The 21,772-nt window shown below is 53.5% G+C and overlaps 1 protein-coding gene across 9 annotated transcripts in view; it reads right to left on the bottom strand.

Annotated features, from left to right (window-relative positions):
• STIM1 (stromal interaction molecule 1) overlaps positions 1–21,772 on the bottom strand; it is a 91,457-nt gene that overhangs the window by 40,102 nt on the left and 29,583 nt on the right. For 7 of the 9 annotated variants that reach the window (XM_065627053.1, XM_065627051.1, XM_065627050.1 and 4 more), the window contains 4 exons: positions 16,251–16,384; positions 7,014–7,128; positions 3,076–3,187; positions 1,075–1,190 (listed from right to left, as the gene is read on the bottom strand). In XM_065627053.1, the coding sequence (XP_065483125.1) occupies positions 1,075–1,190; positions 3,076–3,187; positions 7,014–7,128; positions 16,251–16,384 (477 nt within the window). The remainder of the gene's footprint in view (positions 1–1,074; positions 1,191–3,075; positions 3,188–7,013; positions 7,129–16,250; positions 16,385–21,772) is intronic. The other 2 variants (XM_065627054.1, XM_065627059.1) reach the window with 1 other exon arrangement.

Raw genomic sequence — 21,772 nt, 5'->3', positions numbered from 1 at the left:
CCCACAGAAGCCTGTGATCAGCATCAAAGGGACCCGGTCCCTTATCTTCAGCCATCCCAGCGCCTGGAAGCTGGCACGAGTTGTATTTCCCTCGGCTGGAGCGGGGTGAGCTGCAGCCTGACTCACCCGCACAGCCCCAGGAACCTGACACGGCCCCAGGGATCCCCAGGTCCCACTAACACAGCCCCAGGTCCCACTAACACAGCCCCTGGTCCCACTGACACAGCCCCAGGTCCCCAGGGATCCCCAGGTCCCACTAACACAGCCCCAGGTCCCACTAACACAGCCCCTGGTCCCACTGACACAGCCCCAGGTCCCCAGGGATCCCCAGGTCCTACTGACACAGCCCCAGGTCCCCAGGGATCCCCACGTCCCACTGACACAGCCCCAGGAATCCCCAGGTCCCTGAAACAGCCCCTGGGATCGCCAGGTCCCTGACACAGCCCCAGCGATCCCCAGGTCCCCCTGACACAGCCCCAGGTCCCCAGGGATCCCCAGGTCCCTGACACAGCCTCTGGTCCCCAGGGATCCCTGGTCCCCCTGACACAGCCCCTGGTCTCCAGGAATCCCCAGGTCCCTGACACAGCCCCAGGGATCCCCAGGTCCCTGACACAGCCTCAGATCCCAATGACACAGCCCCAGGTCCCCAGGGATCCCCAGGTCCCTGACACGGCCCCAGGGATCCCCAGGTCCCCCAACCGCCTCCCCCAGCCCCAGCGGAGCCACCGAAGCAGCTGCAGACTCTGCCGTGCGCTCAGGCAGGACAGACGGACGTGTCACCCTACAGACACTGAGACCCCAGCAGGATAGACGGACGGTGTCACCCTACGGACACAGAGACCCCAGCGGGTCCCCAGCCCTGCCAGGAACAGCCAGCGATGGAAACACAACGCCCAGCAGGCAGGACGCCCGCGGGGACAAATCCAAAAGGCAACGTGCTCCGGTCTCAGGGGAGCTATCGCAGGGACAATACCGCCGGGAGAGGCTGCGCAGGGAACTCTGGCTCCCCCAGAGCCTGTCCGGACACAGACGCTCCCGGTGAACGGCCAAAGGACTCTGGATGTTGGTACTTACGCAGGGGAGGCCCAAACAGCACCGTGTCCAGAGCCTTCAGCTGCAGCTTCTGCCGGTGGCTTCGGTCTGTCATTTTCAGAACACTCCCCATCATGGTGGCGTTGTTCACGGCCAGCCTGGAAAAAAACACAGCAGTATATTTAAAAAAATAAGTAGGTGTGGTCATATCCATCTGGATTAATAACTGACCAAAACGGAGTAATGTGGAGGGGAAATGCAATGAGCGGGACCTGAGAGCTGCCCGCTCAAGCTACCAGGGAGAAAGAAGGTCACGTCTGGTACAGGACATCTCAGGACACAGTTCAGCAGCAGCGCCTTTGGCTTTACTTGGAGAGAGCAGGAAAATCCAAGGCCAGGCCTGTTCATTAATCCTAACAACCTGAGCTACTGATTTCCTAAAAAACCTGATCTTTTAGTGTATTACCAATCACTAATATACATGTATTTTTAATCAAACCTATCCTGCTAGCCTTTGGCATCTTATTTCATAGACCACAAGCCCACACTTCTCACTTGGAAGAAATGTGGGCACACCATGCACCGCCTCGAAAACCTTATTTCATCCCCAGTTCATCCCTCCTTCCCAGTTTACAGGCCCCTTTGCAGCTACAATCACCTTTACCCAGAAGCTGCACGGAGTTTTTTCAAACCTGTTATGAGTTCAGGCCAACTCAAGCCAGCGTTCCTCTCCAGGACCACAAATCTCCTTTGCTGGAGTATCCGGGGGAGTGAACTAACACCAGCACCTACCAGTGCTGGGGGGTGCAGAGACACAAAACCAGCAGCCTCTGAACTGGGAACTTACACACTACTGGGATGGAACCCGGAAAGCGGAGACGCTCGTTTGCGGAGGGTGATGAACAATCACGGAATGTCCTGAGCTGGAAGGACCCACAGGATCACGGAGCCCAACCCCTGTCCCTGCACAGGACACCCCACAGGTCACCCCGTGGGTCTGAGGACGGTGTCCAGTCTCTTCTTGAACACTGTCAGGTTGGGGCCGGGACACCTCCCTGGGGAGCCTGTTCCAGTGTCCAGCACCTCTGGGTGAAGAACCTTTTCCTCATGCCCAACTGACCCTCCCTGGCACATCTTCCTGCCGTTCCCTGGGTTCTGTCACTGTCACCAGAGAGGAGTTACTAAGTATTTGAAAAATGCACAAGGCAAGCGGATGGGTCAGCCCAGCATCACATGCATCGGCTTGCTAAAAAAATTTCTCGGTCTGCCACAAACTATGTCTTTGATCATAATGATGTTGTTAAAAAAGCTGCATAATTTTATGTGTGCAAAAGCTGCTGAGAACAGCCGCTGCAGGACAAGCCGCCCCTCTCCAGGGTCACGAGCAGCTCTCCAAGGCAGAGAGGTGGGAAAGGCTGCTCGGCGTGACAGGACAGATGTTTCGGGCATAAAACCCCCTTTCTGGGAGAGAACTATGGCTTTGATCATACCGATGTTGTTAAAAAAGCTGCATAATTTTATGGGTGAAAAAAACCTAATGGAGTAAATCTGAATAGTGAGTCCGAGCCCTAAATACAGGCCCTGCTAAAATAAAACTCAGTTTAAACCAGCTCAAGCCCTACACCTGCAAACAGCTCACAGAGGACAAGTCGGTTTGTCTGGATCTAAATAATGAGGGCATTACAAGTTCAAACGGATCCCGTATCGCCAAGGCAACCCAAGATAATCCTTCTGCTCTCAGTTTTCCTGCTGCTTTACAACCTGCTGCGCCAGAACTGTGTGTAAGGCAGGTAAAGTCAAGCGTACAAAGCAGCAAGGACAATATTCGCAACCCCCCGACTGGGACTGCAGCCCCTCATCTCACCCCAGCAGATACACCCTCACGTACAGCTAATCCCTCCGTGCAGAGACCGCGGCCAAGCCGGAGCCTCCAAACACGAGTGCGACCCGGCTCTGTGCTGCCCAGGAACCGCACGCGATGCCGAAAGCCGCCGGAGCCCGTTTCTGCTGGGACGCAGCCGGGGCCGGGGCGCTGACACCCACCTGGGCATGGCGTGGCCGCTCAGCTGCAGCTTCCTGAACGTCTCTTCGTACTGCGGCAGCTCCACGTAGGTGATGAGCCACTGAACCACCTCGTCAACCGTCCAGTTGTACACTGCAGGAGAGGCAGAAAACCAGCGAGCGCCTTAATATCTTTACAAAACAACTAAACTCATCAAGCCAGCGACAACAGCAGAACTTCAGACACGCCTCGTCCTAACGCCTTCAGCAAAGGGAAAAATCTCTGCAGTTAAACACGTGCCTATTGATGAGCAGCCTCGGACGGTGCTGGTGCAGGTGACACTTCACTGGCACCTTTGGCAACATCAAAAGAATGGCCCGAGGCCAAGGTCCGTGGGGAGGGGACACCCGAAGTGCTGGCAGCAAGTGAAATCACCTCGTTTTGTACCATCCAAGCGAGGCTGCTGTCTCCAAACTCCCAACAAAGAGCGTTCATCCCCACCACACCCCCAGAGCCCTGAAGTACTGAATTTGGTGAATATATCTAGCAACACGCTCCGAAAGCCTCAGCCCCTCCGCCAGACCTGGGGGCACGTGAGCATCAATTAAAAGATAGTGCTAATGGAGAAATGGGTGTAAACAGCGCAAGGAAGTGATGTGTGGGAGGAGGTGTTGCGGGTGCAGCAGCCCCGGGGAACCAGGTGAACTCTTCTCCATCACCACCTCACCTGTGGGTCTGGGGAGTGTTTTGGGTGCTGACACAAAGCCCCAGAGAGGGAAACCTCTGGAAACAAAGCTACCGCCTTCGCCACTCAGTTTTGTGGTACGAAAGCAAAGCAAATCCTGCACCAGATTTTTTTCGTAGCGCACAGAGAGGGTTGCTCTGCTTTAACTTATCAACTTCTGCCCTTGCTTAGCATGGCCTGAGCTCTGGTGGCATTGGACCTGGGGAACAATTTCTTCCCCAGAGGGCTGTGGGGCATTGGAACAGGCTGCCCAGGGCAGTGCTGGAGTCACCATCCCTGGAGGGGTTGGACAGACGGACATGAGGCTCTCAGGACATGGGGCAGTGCCAGGGCTGGGGAACGGTTGGACTCGGTGATCTTGAGGGGCTTTTCCAACCCAAATGATTCTCTCCAGGCTCCAGCAACCCTGAGCACGGTGCTGGACGTCACTCCTGCCGATGCTCAACACCTCGCACACGTCTGGCCGAACATCCATCGGTCCCTTTCCAACAGCCAAGGCAGAAAAGGCCCATTTACCGCTGGCCCCGAGGCTGCACCGCTGCCTGGCCCAGAGCTGCGTGGCGCTCGTTAAATGTCAACAATGAGCTGTCCCACAAATATGAGAAACATCTCCCAGCTCGCTCCAGCGAGCTAAACGCCTTCGTCGGGAGGATGACAGAGCGGACAGGACGGGAGCCAAGCGCTGAGCGAAGGAGAGCGGGACTGGAGATGGTGTCATCGCCACCATGAGTCACATACAGGGTGGCAAATGAAAAAAACAGCAAATCACAGAATCACAGGATGGTTTGTGTTGAAGGACCTCCCCAGCTCCCCCAGTGCCCCCCTGCCATGAGCAGGGACATCTGCACCAGCTCAGGTTGCTCAGAGCCCCGTCCAGCCTGGCCTGGGATGTCTCCAGGGATGGTTCAGCCACCACCTCTCTGGGAACCTGGGCCAGGCTCTCACCACCCTCAGGGCCAACAATTCCTTCCTCATGTCCAGCCTGAATCTCCCTCCTTTAGTTTAAAACCATTACCTCTTGTCCTATTGCAACAAACTGCACTTAAGAAAATTCCCCACAACCAATGTCGCTGGCCACAGAGGGATTGTCCCACGAGGTCCCACGTGTCCCCACACCACCAGCCGCCCCTCGGCCTCGCACAGCAGCCCCTCCAGAAACCCGTGATCCTCTCAAGACCCCGGTTTCTCTCTCTCTCTCTTTTTGGCCTTACATCTGCAGAGTTCTTCGTTTGGGGAGGAATCGGGGAGAAACGGGCTGGCAGCCGCGCTGCGTCCCTGCCGCGATGGGCCGACCTCTTCAAACGGGTACAGCCACCCCTCCCAGGGCTTCGCCTACCCGAGAGCATCACAGCTGTTCTACTTTTGGATAATTAAGGGGCAGAAGCAGCTGTTTAGCCGACACTTACGGCCAGGATTGCAGGTTCACCCACTCGTGTCCCTGAGAACCTCATCTTGGCGTCTGTTCAACCCTCCAGGGATGGTGACTCCACCACTGCCCTGGGCAGCCTGTTCCAAGGCCCAAAATTGGGATTTCCCCCAATTTCCAAGCACAGCCTCCCCAGGAACCCCTCGATTGGCGGCCGCTCTCCCCGGCCCCGCAGCTCCCGTGTGTGTCAGCAGCGGGGACAGAGCAGAAGCAGCTCAGCAATTAAGGGACCTGGGGAGTGTCACGGGACGCTTCCCTCCGTCCCTTAATGATTTCTACCCTTTCCCAGCTGACATTAAAATACTCTCCAGGCAAAGCCGTCTGCAAACAGCCATCCAACAGAATAAATATTGCTTGGACAAGGTTTCCTGGAGCAGAGGAGGCAGCAAGTCGCCAGCGTTGCCCCAGCTGGCAGGGAGTTTGGAGGAGAATTTCCAGCACGTGGCTGCTCGTGTCCGCGGGACAGAGGCTGGTCCTGGCTAAACCAACCTGCGTTTGCAAACCACCTTGTCAAGGCTGAGCCCAAGTGTTTGTCTAATCATCCTGGGACTGCGAGGGACTAACAGAACCTAAAACTGCGTCGACACAGCGCTTTGGAAACATTGAGCGCGTCCTACCCCTGCATAACGTATGGGCTGAGACAGAAAAGTCGTGTAGAACTGAACAGGACACGAACGAGGAGTGGAGAACTTGGTCATTTATGAATTGATCAGAAGACTAAAATCCAGTTTTTCAAGTGATGGGGGTTGATAAGATTATCTGGTCTCAGAAGAAAGGGAAAAGAGCGTAAGTGAAGAGCAGCAATTAGAAGTGTCAGAAAATAAGATGTTCCAGGTCTTGAGAGCAACATGATGAGCAGTGGGCTGAGAGCAAAGGAGAAGATTCAGAGCAGGAGTCAAGGGCAGCCAAGGCAGAAAATAAAGGAAAAAAAAAAAAAAAAAAAGAAATTCCCAAATTCTGGTTAGGAAAGAAGCAGCAGTGAAATTGTGCCTCTTCCAAAGCACCCGGGACACCCGGCACTCCAGGAGCCGGGCACGGGGCACCCGCGGGCAGCACCGAACTTCAGAGCTTCTTCCAGGATCCCAAAGCTCCAGGCAGTTCCAGGCAGTTCTGGGCAGTTCTGGGCAGTTTCCCAGCGGCGACTGAACCTCCAGCGCGTCCCAGGTTAACCGGCTGCGATCACAGCTCGCCCTGATTTCTACATCTAATGTTCTTCTGTACGTCTCCAGCTTCAGGACTTGGTTCTACCTTCCTCTCACGAGATGAAGGAGCTTTTCAGGCTCAGCCAATTGCTTCTAAGGAAAACATGATCTGAAGGGAAACTCCCAGGTGGCTCTATTGAATATTTGGGATGCTATTACCCCATAAAAACACCAGCTGAAACTGGGTGTTTGAGGGAGGACCTGGAACAGGACAGTATTCGGCTCTATTTTAACTCACATTTATGGGGCAGAGAAATGAAACAACAATATACTTTCATGGCCACACTCAGATGCCGTCATTAACAGCTGGGAAGCACCAAGAGCAATGAAATCCTGAAAGGTGCCCCCAAAAAGGGAGCTGGGGATCCCCTGTGCAAGGCGGCAGAGGCAGGAGCTGCGTGTTCGTCCTGGGAGGTTCTCACGCTGCTGCCAAGGTTTAAATCAAAGTGTTTATCGCTTTTGCGGCAAGGGGGTGGAACACGCCCTTCCACAGAATCATACAATGATTTGGGTTGAAGGGGCACTCAAAGCCCATGCAGTCCAAGCCCTGCCATGAGCAGGGACATCTTGAACTAACCATCTTTCCGCTTGCTTGTCTCTTCTTACCTTCCGATGTCTTCCAGGCCTTCCAGAGATCCTCCACGCTGATGAGCTTGTCCTCGCCATGGAAGGTGCTGTGCTTGACCGTCGGGTCATGATAATTCAAGTCCTCCCTCAAGAACTGGGAGAAGAATAAACAGCGGGATTAGTTTTTGATTCACCTTTTAGAGAGATGAGATTAAAAAAAAAAATCTTTCATCTGTCTTTCTTACTATGACATCCACAGATTGCCACATGATCATTTCTACAGCAAAGTCCTAGTAGGTCTGAGATGCAGCATCTCTGGTCTTTATTCACTTTAATTAAAATTACATCATCTCCCTAATTCATAGAATCACAGAAGGGTTTGGGTTGGAAGGGACCTTAAAGATCCTCTGGTTCCAAGCCCTGCCATGAGCAGGGACATCTTCACAGCAAGCTTTCATTAAATGAAACCCTCACTAAGAACAGCAAGCTTTCATTAAATGAAACCCTCATCAAGAACAGCAAGCTTTCATGAAATGAAACCCTCCCACCACTCTTTTCCCCGCAGTGCCTGCCGTGTGCTGACACATCCCATCAGAAGCTGCTCCTGCTCCTCTCTGCCACACAAACCCAAATCCCCTTGTGCCCCCGGGAGAGACCCCAGAGCATCTCTCAAAGGAACAAGGGAATATTTCCAAACTCGAGCGCTCCGTTAGGAACCCCCCTCTCTAATATCATCTGATAGTGATGGAATCACACAGGCTGTAACCTGGAAACAAGAGGTTATGTCCTGTTATCAGAAACTCCCTCTTTACACGGAAAAGCAGAGGGGCGACGGGTACAAGTTGCTCCTGGGGAGATTCCGACGGGACACGCGAGGGAAATTTTTCACATTTAGAACAATCAGCCATTGGAATTTTCTCCCCAGGGCAGTGGGGGGTTCCCCAACACTGGAGAGATTTAAGATTTAGCTGGACAGGGTGCTGGGCTGACTTGGCTAAACCGGGCTTTGCCAAGAAAGGCTGGACCGGGTGATCCTTGGGGTCCCTTCAACCTGGGATTCCATGATTGTGTGAAACAGAAGATGCTCAGAAGCTCCCCCAGGGAAGGGAACAGCAAATACAACGAGCAACAGAAACAGCAACCAGTGATGCTGGAGAGAGAGAAAAGCTGAATCACAGAATCCGTTTATTTTCATTTCTTTAGTTATTTATTGTTTATGCATTTATTTATTATTTGGCCTCTTCCATTACAGAGTTTCATCGCCGCATGATCAGTCCTTGCTCGGAGAAGCAGCAAAGCTTAAAAATCACATTTTCTGGGTTTCGGCAAAGCCGGCTCCCAGCACTGGGGGGTTCCCACTGAAAAGCACTTTTTTTGCAACATCTGAACGAACCGAACGTGCAGCACAGGAGCTGCACGGACCGAGAATGACAATATATGGAACTGCAAACACGTAGAGAGAGAGCTAGATATTAGAAGATACATTATTTTATATATATCTGCTTTTATTTTCTATATAGTGATATTAGATATATATATAAAATATATACACATATATTAAAAATAGTGTATATAATATAAAATTATTTATAAAAATATATATAAATAGCTATATCTCTAATAAAATCATTAGCTCAGTAACTGTAGTTGCTGCACAGAACTGACAGATCAAACCGAATCGGAACATTCTCTGCAGTACATCTGAGTTCTGTTCCCAGTAAGACGAGCCAGGAATTATTCACTATATATTTATGTTAAATTAATTTTAATACAGGTAGAGTACAATATAACCCAGGCTTCTGCGATTCCAGGCTTTGAATCATAATATCACTAAGAATTCAACTAAAGGGCACAACGGAACCAACTTTATGTCAATGGAGTAAGAATAAAAGAAATTATTACTAGATTTGAGCTGCGTGTTTAAATCAAAGGTGAAACAAATGCATCTACAGCAGGTGAGGCATTTCCACTGTGGGCTGAGCCACTAATGAAAAGAAAATATATGTGTATAGATGTACGATCGGTATGGTGTGCAGATATATCCCAGTCCCCTCGGGGAACACGTCTGTCCCCGGGACGGGCTCGGGTGCACTGGAGATGGGCCAGAAACACCAAAGAAAAGCGAAATTTGTATCGGAAAACCCCCCGGGGAGGGTGTGAGGGGATGAACAAGGTCTGAGCTGCTCCAGGGTGGAAATCGCACAGACAAAGGATCCCTCACACCCCAGTACCCAACATCCGCAACAGGATTCCAGGCGGAATCGATGTGCAAAGGCCTGTGTGCATCGCCCAGTGCGCGGCCGCCCTGCAGCCTTCAGTACAGGCCTGCAGAGTGTGTGACAGAATCACCGGAGAAAAATCACCTCTATGTGACGAGATAGTGTTCTAACATCAGACAGGGCATGAAAAATATAAATATGAAAAATATTTCACTTCCCGGGCTCCTCAGGAGCCCACCGGGGACGCTGCCGAGGCCGGGCAGCCGGCTTTGAACTAGAGCTTTAAGCCAAACGGCGCTGCCGAGGCCTAACAAAGCTCAGCCGCGCTTCGGGCCCCACAGAAACCCGCGGAAAACGGGGGAATCGGGGCAGTTCCAGCAGGACGGCCGCAGGCGGCACTGGGGACCGAGGGGACGGGACAATGTCACCGGGGAGGCGGCAATGTCACCGGGGCCTGCACCTCCCACCGGCACCGCCACCAGCTGCCGCTCTGCATATTTGGCTGGGGGAGCCGGGGGGGAAAGCGATCTCCTGCCGCTCGGGCACCTCCACAGCCTGCACAGCCCGCCCGACGGGGCCTCTCTGCAAAGAAGGGAAAAAAATAAAATATTTTTTTGTTTTGAGGGGCAGGGCTGAGCTCTTCTCTCTGTGGCAGTGACAGAACCCGGGGAACGGCAGGAAGATGTGCCAGGGAGGGTCAGTTGGGCATTAGGAAAAGGTTCTTCCCCCAGAGGTGCTGGACACTGAACAGGCTCCCCAGGGAGGTGTCCCGGCCCCAACCTGACAGTGTTCAAGAAGAGACTGGACAACGTCCTCAGACACACGGGGTGACCTGTGGGGTGTCCTGTGCAGGGACAGGGGTTGGGCTCATTGATCCTGTGGGTCCCTCCAGCTCAGGACATCCTGTAAGGACACCCAGGTGTCCAGAACACCAGGTACAGGAACCATCGCTCAAAAATACTGACCTAATGGCCAACCATGAATTAAAAAGCAGCACTTCCAAGTGGTAAGTCCATGATGGTCCCACCCCTGGAGATACCTCAAACTCAGAGCCCTGGGCAGCCAGGTCTGGGTGGCCCTGGTGCCAGGTCTGAGTGGCCCTGGTGCCAGGTCTGGGTGGCACTGCCTGGGCAGGGGTTGGACCAGACCATCTCCAGGGGTCCCACCCCAGACCATCTCCAGAGGTCCCACCCCAGACCATCTCCAGAGGTCCCACCCCAGACCATCTCCAGGGGTCCCACCCCAGACCATCTCCAGGGGTCTCACCCCAGACCATCTCCAAGCTCAGCCAGTTGTGAATCCACAAGAACAGAAGGAATCGTTGTTAACCAAGAGTCTCACCACCAAGTTCAGAGAAAGACCAACCATGGCCACACCATCCAAAAGCAATGCGAACAGAACGACCACTGTGAGCAACACCCAACACGAGCAGCCGTCGCTGCGGGAAGGCTCAGCCTGCGAACACTGGGAACGTCAACATTTCTTGTACAATTTAATTTAATGCCCTCGGCTCCCGGCCGCTGCGCCCCAGGTTTCCAGCAGGCGCTGGAGGCACTGGCACAGTCGCAGAGGCTCCAAATGGAGGGACGTGCCCTCCAGAACAAACAACCACAGAACCGTGTCAGGATTCAACAGCCTCCTCAAACACAGCGACCTGCGCTGAATTTTCCACCTGCCAAACCCTGGCACCGGTTCACTTCACTCCAGGAGGGGTGACGAGTCCCAGCATCCCAGGCTGGTGGTGCCCTCTGTGGATCCCCAGCCCAGCGCTGCTCACACAGGGTCACAGAGCGGATCACACAGGGTCACAGAGCAGATCACACAGGGTCACCAGAGCAGATCACACAGGGTCACCGAGCAGATCACACAGGGTCACCGAGCAGATCACGCAGGGTCACAGAGCGGATCACGCAGGGTCACAGAGCAGATCACACAGGGTCACCAGAGTGGATCACGCAGGGTCACCAGAGCGGATCACGCAGGGTCACCGAGCAGATCACACAGGTCGGTCCAGAAGGTTTGAATGTCTCAGAGAAGGAGACTCCACAGCCGCTCTGGGCAGCCTGGGCCAGGCTCTGGCACCTCCCAGCAAAGAAGTTTCTCCTCATGTTCAGATGGACCCTCCTGTGTTCCAGTCTGTGCCCGTTGCCCCTCACCCTGGCGTTGGGCACCACTGAACAGAGTCTGCTCCATCCTCTGACACCCACCCTGAGATATTGAGCCCATTGATCAGATCCCTCTCAGCTTCTCTTCTCCAGCTCAGCAGCCCCAGCTCTCTCAGCCTTTCCTCGGCACAAAGATGCTCCAGACCCCGCAGCATCTCTGTGTCCCTCCCTGGACTCTCTCCAGTGATTCCTGGTCCTTCTTGAACCGGGGAGCCCAGCACTGGCCCCAGTTCTGCAGACGGGGCCTCCCCAGGGCAGAGCAGAGGGGGAGGAACAACCTCCCTGCCCTGCTGCCCACACTCTTCCTCACACCCCAGGTACCGTTGGCCTCTTGGCCACAGGACACATTGTTGGCTCATGGCCACCCTGTTGTCCCCAGAACCCCCAGGTCCCTCTCTGCAGAGCTGCTTTCAGCAGGTCCAGCCTGTGCTGGTGCCGGGGGTTGTTCCTGCCCAGCTGCAGGACCCTGAGGAGCAGGAACCCCATGGGTTTGGGAGCTCAAGTTGAACTGGTTCCTTGGTTACGACAAACTTGTCTCAGTGGCTGAAAGCACACTCGGAACCCAGCGGTTCCACGAAACATGGAGCTCTTTTTCTCATGTTTTTTCACCTGCAAAAACCCCAGCTACTCACACGATTTGTGCATTTCCCCACCCTGGACCTTTCCATCCCTCCACAGCCCTGGACCTCAGCTCATCTCCCTCCCAGCACCAAGCAGGCACCAACGCATCGTGGGGTGGCTCCAAGGAGAAACGACCAGCAGGGACCGCAGAGCTCAACAGCATCACCTCACCAACTGCAACAGCCTCCTGAGCTACTGGTTTGCACTAGAGTCACAGAAAACCTTAGTGCAGCCGTTCCGGACTTAAAAAGGGCTGAGAAGATGGGGACAGACTTTTGAGCAGGGCCTGTTGTGACAGGACAAGGGGTGATGGTTTAAACTAAAGGAGGGAGATTCAGGCTGGACATGAGGAAGAAATTGTTGCCCCTGAGGGTGGTGAGAGCCTGGCCCAGGTTGGCCAGAGAGGTGGTGGCTGAACCATCCCTGGAGACATCCCAGGCCAGGCTGGACGGGGCTCTGAGCAACCTGAGCTGGTGCAGATGTCCCTGCTCATGGCAGGGGGGCACTGGGGGAGCTGGGAAGGGCCCTTCAACCCAAACTGTTCTATGAAATCTTTTCACTCCAAGTTTCCTCCCAACGTGCCGACCCCAGGCAGAGGATGGGGGTTTGGGATGAGCGGGGCTGACCCAGCAACACCACAACCCTGGTTTCCTCAGCAATCTGGGCTGAGCACCCACGGGACTGTCAGCGTGAACCTGCTCCAGAGCCACCCTGACCAGCTGGAGCTGCCTTGGGCGTGAGCGCAAAGAGCAGAAATAGAACGCTAATTAGGAGATTTCCCCACGAGGGACAGCGCTTTCCTTTGAATCCAGGTCACTGGTGCCATCCTAAACTTCATTGAAAATTCATTTCCAGAAGGGAAGAATGCGATGGTGGTTTAAGGACAGCATGAAGTTGTCGGGCAAAATTTCTTCTATAGTTATAATACACAAAATCTGTCCCTCCCTTTCTGCCCCGTTAGGTCTTTTAATCCAAGCAAAATGAACCTATAACTTACCCGCAATGAGAGGGGCTGAAATAGTAAAAGCAAATACAAATTCCTCAACCAATGTGGGACATGCTGGTCTGGGCGTGAGGAGCTTCCCCGGCACAGACACCCTGAGCCGCAGCCTCTGCCGGAGCTCCCAGTGCTTCTGAAATACGGCTGGCTAAATGCAAGCTTCAAAGTTACCTTGGCCTTATCCTCAACAGAGGAAGGTTTTGGGGTTCTTTTAAATTAAAGGAATTAATATAAGATGAACAGCAAGGCAAACAGCAGAGAATTGTGGTTTTCCAGGCAACTCATCCAACTCAGCTCAATGTCAGTGCAAGGCTGAGCGGTCACCAACGTGTTCTGTTCTGAAACTACGTTAAGAAGTTAGTTAGCTCTCTTTAACATAGAATAAGAATCATTTGGGTTGGAAAAGCCCCTCAAGGCTCATTGAGTCCAATCAATGGACCCCAGCACTGCCCCATGTCCTGAGAACCTCATGTCCGTCTGTCCAACCCCTCCAGGGATGGCGACTCCAGCACTGCCCTGGGCAGCCTGTTCCAATGCCCCACAGCCCTTGGGGGAAGAAATTGTTCCCCACATCCAACCTCAACCTCCCCTGGCGCAACTTGAGGCCGTTTCCTCTGCTCCTGGCGCTTGTTCCTGGGGAGCAGAGCCCGACCCCCCTGGCTCCAAGCTCCTTTCAGGCAGGTCAGAGATCAGAAGGTCTCCCCTCAGCTCCTGTTCTCCAGCTGAACCCCCAGCTCCCTCAGCCGCTCCCATCACACTTGTGCTCCAGCCCCTCACCAGCTCCGTTCCCTTCTCTCAACTCGCTCCAGCACCTCAAGGCCTTTCTTGGTGTGAGGGGCCCAGAACCACCCCCAGGGTTCGCGGTTTGGCCTCCCCAGTGCCCAGCACAGGACGGTCACTGCCCTGGGCCTGCTGGCCACACCAGTGCTGGTACCAGCCAGGATGCTGGTGGCCACTGCCGGCAGGAACTGGAACGGGCAGGGGACGTTAACTGGAGAGCACTGGGAGCAGCTGGGCAAGGGGGGGCCTGGGAGGGGTCCCCGCAGGGTGTGCAGGTGTCCCCACCTCGGCAGCTCCGCTCCCGGGGGGACAACGACACCCAGAGACCAGAGGATCTGCCGGGACCAGGCCCAGCGATGCAAGGGGCTCGACGTGGGTCTGAGCAGCTGCGCGGGGCTGGAACACTGACCCACAGCGGCAGCAAGGCAGTGACTGGGAAGCCCTTTAGAAAAATAAGTTTTATTACTCCTAGAAGGGCAATATCTACACTGGAAATGAAGGGACAGTACAAACCTTTGAACAGGTAACACTGTTAGTGCTGGTTCAACAAGCTCTCAACTAGTCCACCGAGACGGAGGGCAAGATCGGCTCACACATAAAAACTGCTGGTGAACGCCCCACGCCAGCACCGCGAGGCTTATCCTCAATTTAATAACAGGCGGGTGGGATGCACCAAATTTGCCTGGGGCTACCCCGGGAGTGAGTGGCAGAGATGGAGCTGCAGCTCCAAAGCGATGCTGAGCACGGAACTGCCTCCGGGGAAAACACCAAACTATGGGAAATGCAATTGAAAGCTTTTAATTTGGTTTAATTACTCTGTGAAGTGGGATCTAGGCAGAGGGAACAGCCAACCAGCCCTGCTGGCTCCTCGTAACCAGGCTGCTGTGCCACGTCCCCGGAGATCGTCACCTCTAGGAGACAGGACGGCCCTTGTGACGGCTGGATGTGCACAATAAACCCAACTGCTGCCTTAGTTTCGGTGGGAGATTTAACATCCCTGGACTGTGGGTTCTTAATCTGAGAACTGGGAATAACGGAGCACCCAGGAGAAGGGCCGGAGGGCGGGTTGTTGTGCAGTTCTCGGAGGCCAGAGCTGTGCAAGGTGTCATCGAGTCACAGACGGTTTGGGTTGAAGGACCTTCCCAGCCCCCCAGTGCCCCCCCTGCCATGAGCAGGGACATCTGCACCAGCTCAGGTTGCTCAGAGCCCCGTCCAGCCTGGCTTGGGATGTCTCCAGGGATGGTTCAGCCACCACCTCTCTGGCCAACCTGGGCCAGGCTCTCACCACCCTCAAGGCAACAATTCCTTCCTCATGTCCAGCCTGAATCTCCCTCCTTTAGTTTAAAACCATCATCCCTTGTCCTATCGCAACAGGCCCTGCTCAAAAGTCTGTCCCCATCTTTCTCATCGGCCCCTTTTAAGTCCGGAAAGGCCGCACTAAGGTCTCCCCGGAGCTTCTCTTCTCCAGCTAAACCCCCCAGCTCTCTCAGCCTGTCCCACAGCAGAGCTGTTCCAGCCTCGGGTCATTTCTGGGGCTCCTCTGGCCCCTCTCCAGCAGCTCCATGTGTGTCCTGTGCTGAGGACCCAGAGCTGGCCCAGCACTGCAGCGGGGGCTCACAGAGCGGGGTCACCTTCAGCCCATCACCCCCAGCAGAAAACAAAAAAGCAAAGCTCTTTGGTCCAGAAGCAGCAGGCCTCCAGTTTACAAATTCCCAGGCCCACATGGAGATCAGACCCTGTTCTCCCACACCATCTTTCTGGAGCCTACAGCTGGGATCCTGAGACTGGCAGCACATCCCGTCACCAGGCTGCTCTCTTTTAGCTTCCAACACTTATTTTGATGCCTCCTCACGAGACAGAATCGCTCACCTTGAACAGCCTTGTAAACAAGCACCCACCGAGGCAACACCACAAACCAACAGCGTTCCCTTCTCTCATCACTTATTTCTATGGGTGCTCATGGAAGACAACAATAACTGTTTTATTTCTATTCAATAACGTTATCGGCTAAAATCTCCAAGGCCAAGACAACCAGAAGTTGTTCCTTTTTCCAGTAGCACGCACACACAGTCTGTAACCAGTTCAGCTGGGCTGGTGGGATCGTGTAGGAAACGTGAAGGAGACAGCAGCTGGTGTCACCAGCAACAGGGAGGCTCGGTCGGGATTCGGAGGTGTTTCCGACCCCACAAGAGAAAAGGAATTAAGTGATAACAACCATGTGAAGCAATCTCCTTGTCCTTCCATGTTGGAATAAACTGATCATACCTTGTGTGCAGACAAACACTGGGTGGCTAGAAACCCCCAGAAGAGAGGGAGAGCCACAGATGCTAAAGAGTGCTGAAACACACAGTTTGGATCAGAAAATGGGCTCACGATGGCGCACGGCTTCCTCTGCCAGACAAACAGGGAGGCAGCCACAGCCTAAGGGTTCGCACCCCGAATTTCAGGCACCCCCCAGCCCACGAGGCCAGCGACGTGGCCGAGCACCCACCTCGTCACTCTCCTCCACGTCCACGTTGCCGTTGGCATCGTCGTCCATCTGCTTGTGGATGTTGCGGACGGCCTCGAAGCTGAGCTGCTCGTCCTCGTCGTGGCACAGGGGCTTGTCGATGCGGCAGAACTCTGCTGGGGGAGAAAACACTCACGTGAGGGGCAGCCCGCACCAAAGCGGCCCCGTCGCGGCTTCTGACGCGGCTCCTGGTGTTGGAGAAGCCGCTGCCGAGCACCGGAGAAGCCCCAGGCTCCTGGGGCCGGTCTGTGCCCCCTCCTGTTCCACCAGCTCCGTTGTCCACTGGGGCATTGTTGACGTTGGCACCACATCCAACCAGGACGTTTGGAGAGTGAGAGTCGTACATTTATATAACGCGACAATTAAAAACAGTGAGCCTTCTTCCTGATGGGTTTTTCTGGCTTGCTCTCATGTATTTTTCTTTGTTTCAAGACTAACATTTTAAATTTTGCCGCATGCTCGAGTCCACGTAAGCACCGAACACGGCTGATCCGTCATTTCTGTGGCACTGCCCACATCCCAACACTGCCGTCCCGAGCACAGCACAGGCCCCGAAACCACCCCCAAAGCCAGCTCCTGCACCAAAACCCCTTTTGTTTCACAGGGGCCCTACCAGAGCTACTGCAAGCAGGTCATGATTAAGAATTATCCTGGTGTGACGGCTCCATGATCACTGAGAAACCAGTTTAATGGCTTCTGGCCCAGATTCCCTTAGGAAGGTCTCATGTGCAAGGAACCAAAGAGAGTTCAGACTGAACTCCTGGGGATTTAAGCAGAGGAGTCAAAATTACACGTGAGCTCAAACCAAATACTATGATGCTCCTCTCAAGAGAAGTTAATTTATAGGAAAAGTGGCTGCAGTTTCTCCTGCTGCTGCTACACAGACCGCGGAGCCCAGCGGCACCACCGCCCTCACCTCACCAATCCTAACGTTTTTTCTGAGCTACCGATTCACACTGAAGTTGCAGAAAACCTCAGTGCGGCCTTTGTGGACTTAAAAGGGGCCGAGAAGAAAGATGGGGAACTGACTTTTGAGCAGGGCCTGTTGTGACAGGACAAGGGGTGATGGTTTAAACTAAAGGAGGGAGATTCAGGCCGGACATGAGGAAGGAATTGTTGCCCTGAGGGTGGTGAGAGCCTGGCCCAGGTTGGCCAGAGAGGTGGTGGCTGAACCATCCCTGGAGACATCCCAGGCCAGGCTGGACGGGGCTCTGAGCAACCTGAGCTGGTGCAGATGTCCCTGCTCATGGCAGGGGGCACTGGGGGAGCTGGGAAGGGCCCTGCAACCCAAACCGTCTGTGATTCTGCTCTATGCGGTGGTGGGTCAGTGGACCAGGCTCCATCACGGTCGCGGGCGGGATGAAGGGGACGGTGACCAAACCCACACCACAGTCCAGGTACCTCACAACAACCACGGGAAGCGACTCCCCACCTTTGTAATTGTTGTTGATTTTAACTGGCAAAGGATAGGAATTTGGCAGAATTACTTTAAATATATAAATATATTTAAATATTACTGGATGCCGTAGCATCGATCTGCACAGATTTTTATTTCCTCTCCTACTGAAGAGAAGCTGCCAAATTCACGTACACTGTGATTAAGTTATAAAAGACGTACCCGTCATTAACCAACGACATGATCAATGCTTGCTGACCACCTGCAAAACGAGGGGATATTTTTCAAGTTTTAGATCCTCCTGCATGACAAGAGGGAGACAAGAGGTTCAGCAATAACATTGTTTGGAAGCAGAGCGCTTAGTTTATATTTAACTAATAATTAATAGATGTATTGTAAGTAAGAAACTAAACAATTATAACTAACATCATCAATTATTTCTTAGTATAGATATATTGTATGTCAAAATTTTCAAAAATTTTAATGCATGTGTAATAATTATGTGAATATAAGCAACGCAAGAGCATCCAGTCATGGGAGCACTGATGATGATTCCCAGTGCTCCCCAGCCCTGACAAAATAAAGAATGGGCTGAACAGTACAATTGACTCTGCTGTTAAGTTTATTTCTCCATTTTCCTACCCTGCAAGAGTTTCTCCCTCCACGATATTAGTTGTTATTGCAAAACCAGCTCAGATCTGGGTGTTTTCTGCAATGGTTTGTCCCGCTGACCTCGGTGCCTGCGAGTGGGATGCAGGACGGTCACTTTGTTTATGGCCTTCGGACCTGGCTCCAGAAGGGAAAATGAAATCAGGCTAAAAGACATCTCCCAAAATGTTATGTGATCATCCCGTCCCGAGCCTGTGCTTATTATTACAGCAATGAACGCAGCAGCGCTCTGGCAGAGTTCAAATTATAGGAAGCAAAGGTCATGTTATTATAAAGCAAAAGCAGTTTTATTGTTAACACTCTCATAACCACACAACGCTGGAGCCCCAAAGCACCTCTGCCCAAGGGGGCCGGGGCTGGGGAACAGGACACGGCTTTGGAGTGATCTTGCCTGGATTTCTGGCACCCACAAGGACCATTATGGGTATTTGTAACACAAAAGCTCCCAAAGAAGCCGGTTTGGAAACAGCAATAAAGGGATGGCTGGAGAATGGTGTGGTGATAGCCAAGCACACCATCAACAGCCATCGAGCCAGTAAATAGGGAGGAATTTGTGTTTGCATCAAGGCCAAAAAAAGCCCGAACAAGGGCACAAGTGATTTAATCAGCAAAAGAGCCTGCACTGATAAGAGAAGAGTCAGGAGGTTCCACCAAATGGGCCGTCCATTCCCTGTTAGCTCAAGTGAAGACAGGCTGGAGCTGTAAAAATACCCAAAATGAAGAACCAAAGCCGAGGGCCTGCAACCCCGTCTAAGATTCAGGGAAGATTATGCAAAAAGGGACCCCTTGATTCCTAAGGGAGACAAAAAAGACCAACCCAAAAGCCAGGTCATGTGTGGGGCTCCTCTTGACCAGCTGATAACGGAACAAGGGCTCAGTAGCCAGCAGGCCTTGCCCTTCATGTCACACACAACCATGGAATCATTTGGGTTGGAAAAGCCCCTCAAGCTCATCAAGTCCAACCATTTCCCCAGCCCTGGCCCTGCCCCATGTCCTGAGAACCTCATGTCCGTCTGTCCAACCCCTCCAGGGATGGCGACTCCAGCACTGCCCTGGGCAGCCTGTTCCAATGCCCCACAGCCCTTTGGGGAAGAAATTGTTCCCCACATCCAACCTCAACCTCCCCTGGAGAGGAGACACGCCATGTCAGGACACTCGGACACAACACGCATGAGCGAAAACCTTGAAAAGAGTGCAAAACTGGTGTTATTGAAATAACTCCAGAAGGTCTAGCGCTGGTATTTGCTACAGCAGTCTCTACAGAGACATTTGCTGTCTGGTCCTCATCAGTTGTCCCAGCTTGCCTTTAGGTGGCAGATCCCACCAGGATTTAGGGCTGTGGGACCCCTGGGGAGCCAACGCCTGAGTCACCAGGAGCCTTTTGTCTCCTCATCCCTCCCTGGCTGTCCCTAATCTCCCCACTATCAGCTCCTGATAGTCTTGCCTTTGAGAAGAAAAGGCCCCTTTTGCCCCATTGTGTCCCAGCAGACTGGCCGATGGCTGGATGAGCTATCAGCCCGTCCCATCTCCACAGCAGCTCTGATGGCTGGATGAGCCATCAGCCCGTCCCATCTCCACAGCAGCTCTGATGGCTGGATGAGCCATCAGCCCGTCCCATCTCCACTGCACCTCTGATGGCTGGATGAGCCATCAGCCCGTCCCATCTCCACAGCAGCTCTGATGGCTGGATGAGCCATCAGCCCGTCCCATCTCCACAGCACCTCTGATGGCTGGATGAGCCATCAGCCCGTCCCATCTCCACTGCACCTCTGATGGCTGGATGAGCCATCAGCCCGTCCCACCTCCACTGCACCTCTGATGGCTGGATGAGCCATCAGCCCGTCCCATCTCCACTGCACCTCTCCTGCCTTTGTCCCGGGCTCACCCTCACTCAGGGATCGCGCCCGGGGGTCCCCACCGCTGCCACCCCCCAGGGACCATCACCAGCCACCTGGGCCCAAGGGCTGGAGCAGGCCGGGCAGAGCTGCCAGGAGAAGCATTTGGGCTGGTTTTACCAACAGATTCCAAAGACACGTCCCATGCACTATCTCAGAGCAATGCTGGTTTCCAGCCTCTTCCCGCCTCCGGCTGCCCCGCCAGGCCCAGCGCGCTGAGAGGCCAAGAGCCAACGACACCGACTGCAACACAAGAAGCTTGACTTCAGCGTCAGAAAGGACATTTTTACTGCTATTCATGTATTTGAGGGTGGTCAAAAGCACTGGCACAGGTTACCCATGGGGTGGGGATCTCCATCCATGGGGACCCTCAGCGACACCACCCCGGACAAGCCACTCTCTGGACAGGATGGTCTCCAGAGCCTGGAACATCACCGGATTTTATTCCAGATCTTTCGCTTCTCCTGGGAGATTCCCTCTGCTGAGAGTTCTCTGTTTAATTTCAGGTTCTCTCCATTTCCTTCTCCGAGGTCCCATTATCTTTAATAACGCCAAAAAGCCGCATTAATGCCGTGGCAGCCGAGCGGCCATTGAGACAGGATTAGATAGCAGCTTAATTATGAGAATTGTCATCTACATGACTCGCTTTTATAAACACTGGAATGGCAGCCAAAAAACAACAGCCTTACTTTTGGGGGAAAAGTACTGTTGACATATTTTTACCAATATAAACAAGGACTCAACTGAGCTTCCTTGCTCAGGGTTCCTCCTCTAAAACTCCGGTTTTCAATTAAAAACATGCCAAGGACAACTTCACAAGTTTCAACAGCAGCATTAAGCCGTTTTGTAAGGAATGTACACAGATTAGGGCTCCCAAATGCAAGGGCAGGGAGTATCTTGCAGGGAGCAGCATCTGCAAGGCAAAAAAGGGCAATTAACCGTCAGTGCTGAGCTCCCATCACCAAACAATGGTGTCCACAGAACCACTGCCATAGAAATACTGCAAGCATTTTTATCCCACAAGTTTACACTGTGCAGCTGGATGTTATTTACTGTACAGAGCTGTCAGCCACGACTGTGTTCAACACACAATACTTGTCCACAAATGCATGTGGAAAATACACACATAGATTTTTTTTTTTTTTTTAAGGAGAATTTGTCAAACAATTGGGATTTGGACTTTTCCCTATTCTGGTAATTTCGTTCCACGTGAACCAGCCCCCTTGGCAGCACAGTTTCCTTCCCCGGGAGCTGCAGGGCAGGACACTCTGGAGGTGGAAACGTGCGCTTCTCATCACCCCAAGGACCCACTGACGCTGACAACAGGGACCTCGTCCCCCTTCCCGCCCCCCGAGCGCCCACGACTCCAAACCCGGTATTTCCAGGGTGGTTTTTGTGGGAACAGCCGGCGGCTGAACAAGCGTCGCCGGGAGCAGGCACGGGCCAGCGTCCCAGCCAGCCCCGCGCCCCATGGCCCCGGCCCGCTGCTGTGTTTAATCATCGCCAGCTCTGAAACACTGGGGGCCGGGGCAGAACATCACACA

The sequence above is a fragment of the Caloenas nicobarica genome, chromosome 1, assembly GCF_036013445.1.
Source record: "Caloenas nicobarica isolate bCalNic1 chromosome 1, bCalNic1.hap1, whole genome shotgun sequence".
NCBI lineage: Eukaryota > Metazoa > Chordata > Aves > Columbiformes > Columbidae > Caloenas > Caloenas nicobarica.
Note: the sequence above shows the minus strand (reverse complement) of the source record. Positions and strands in the feature narration are given on the sequence as shown.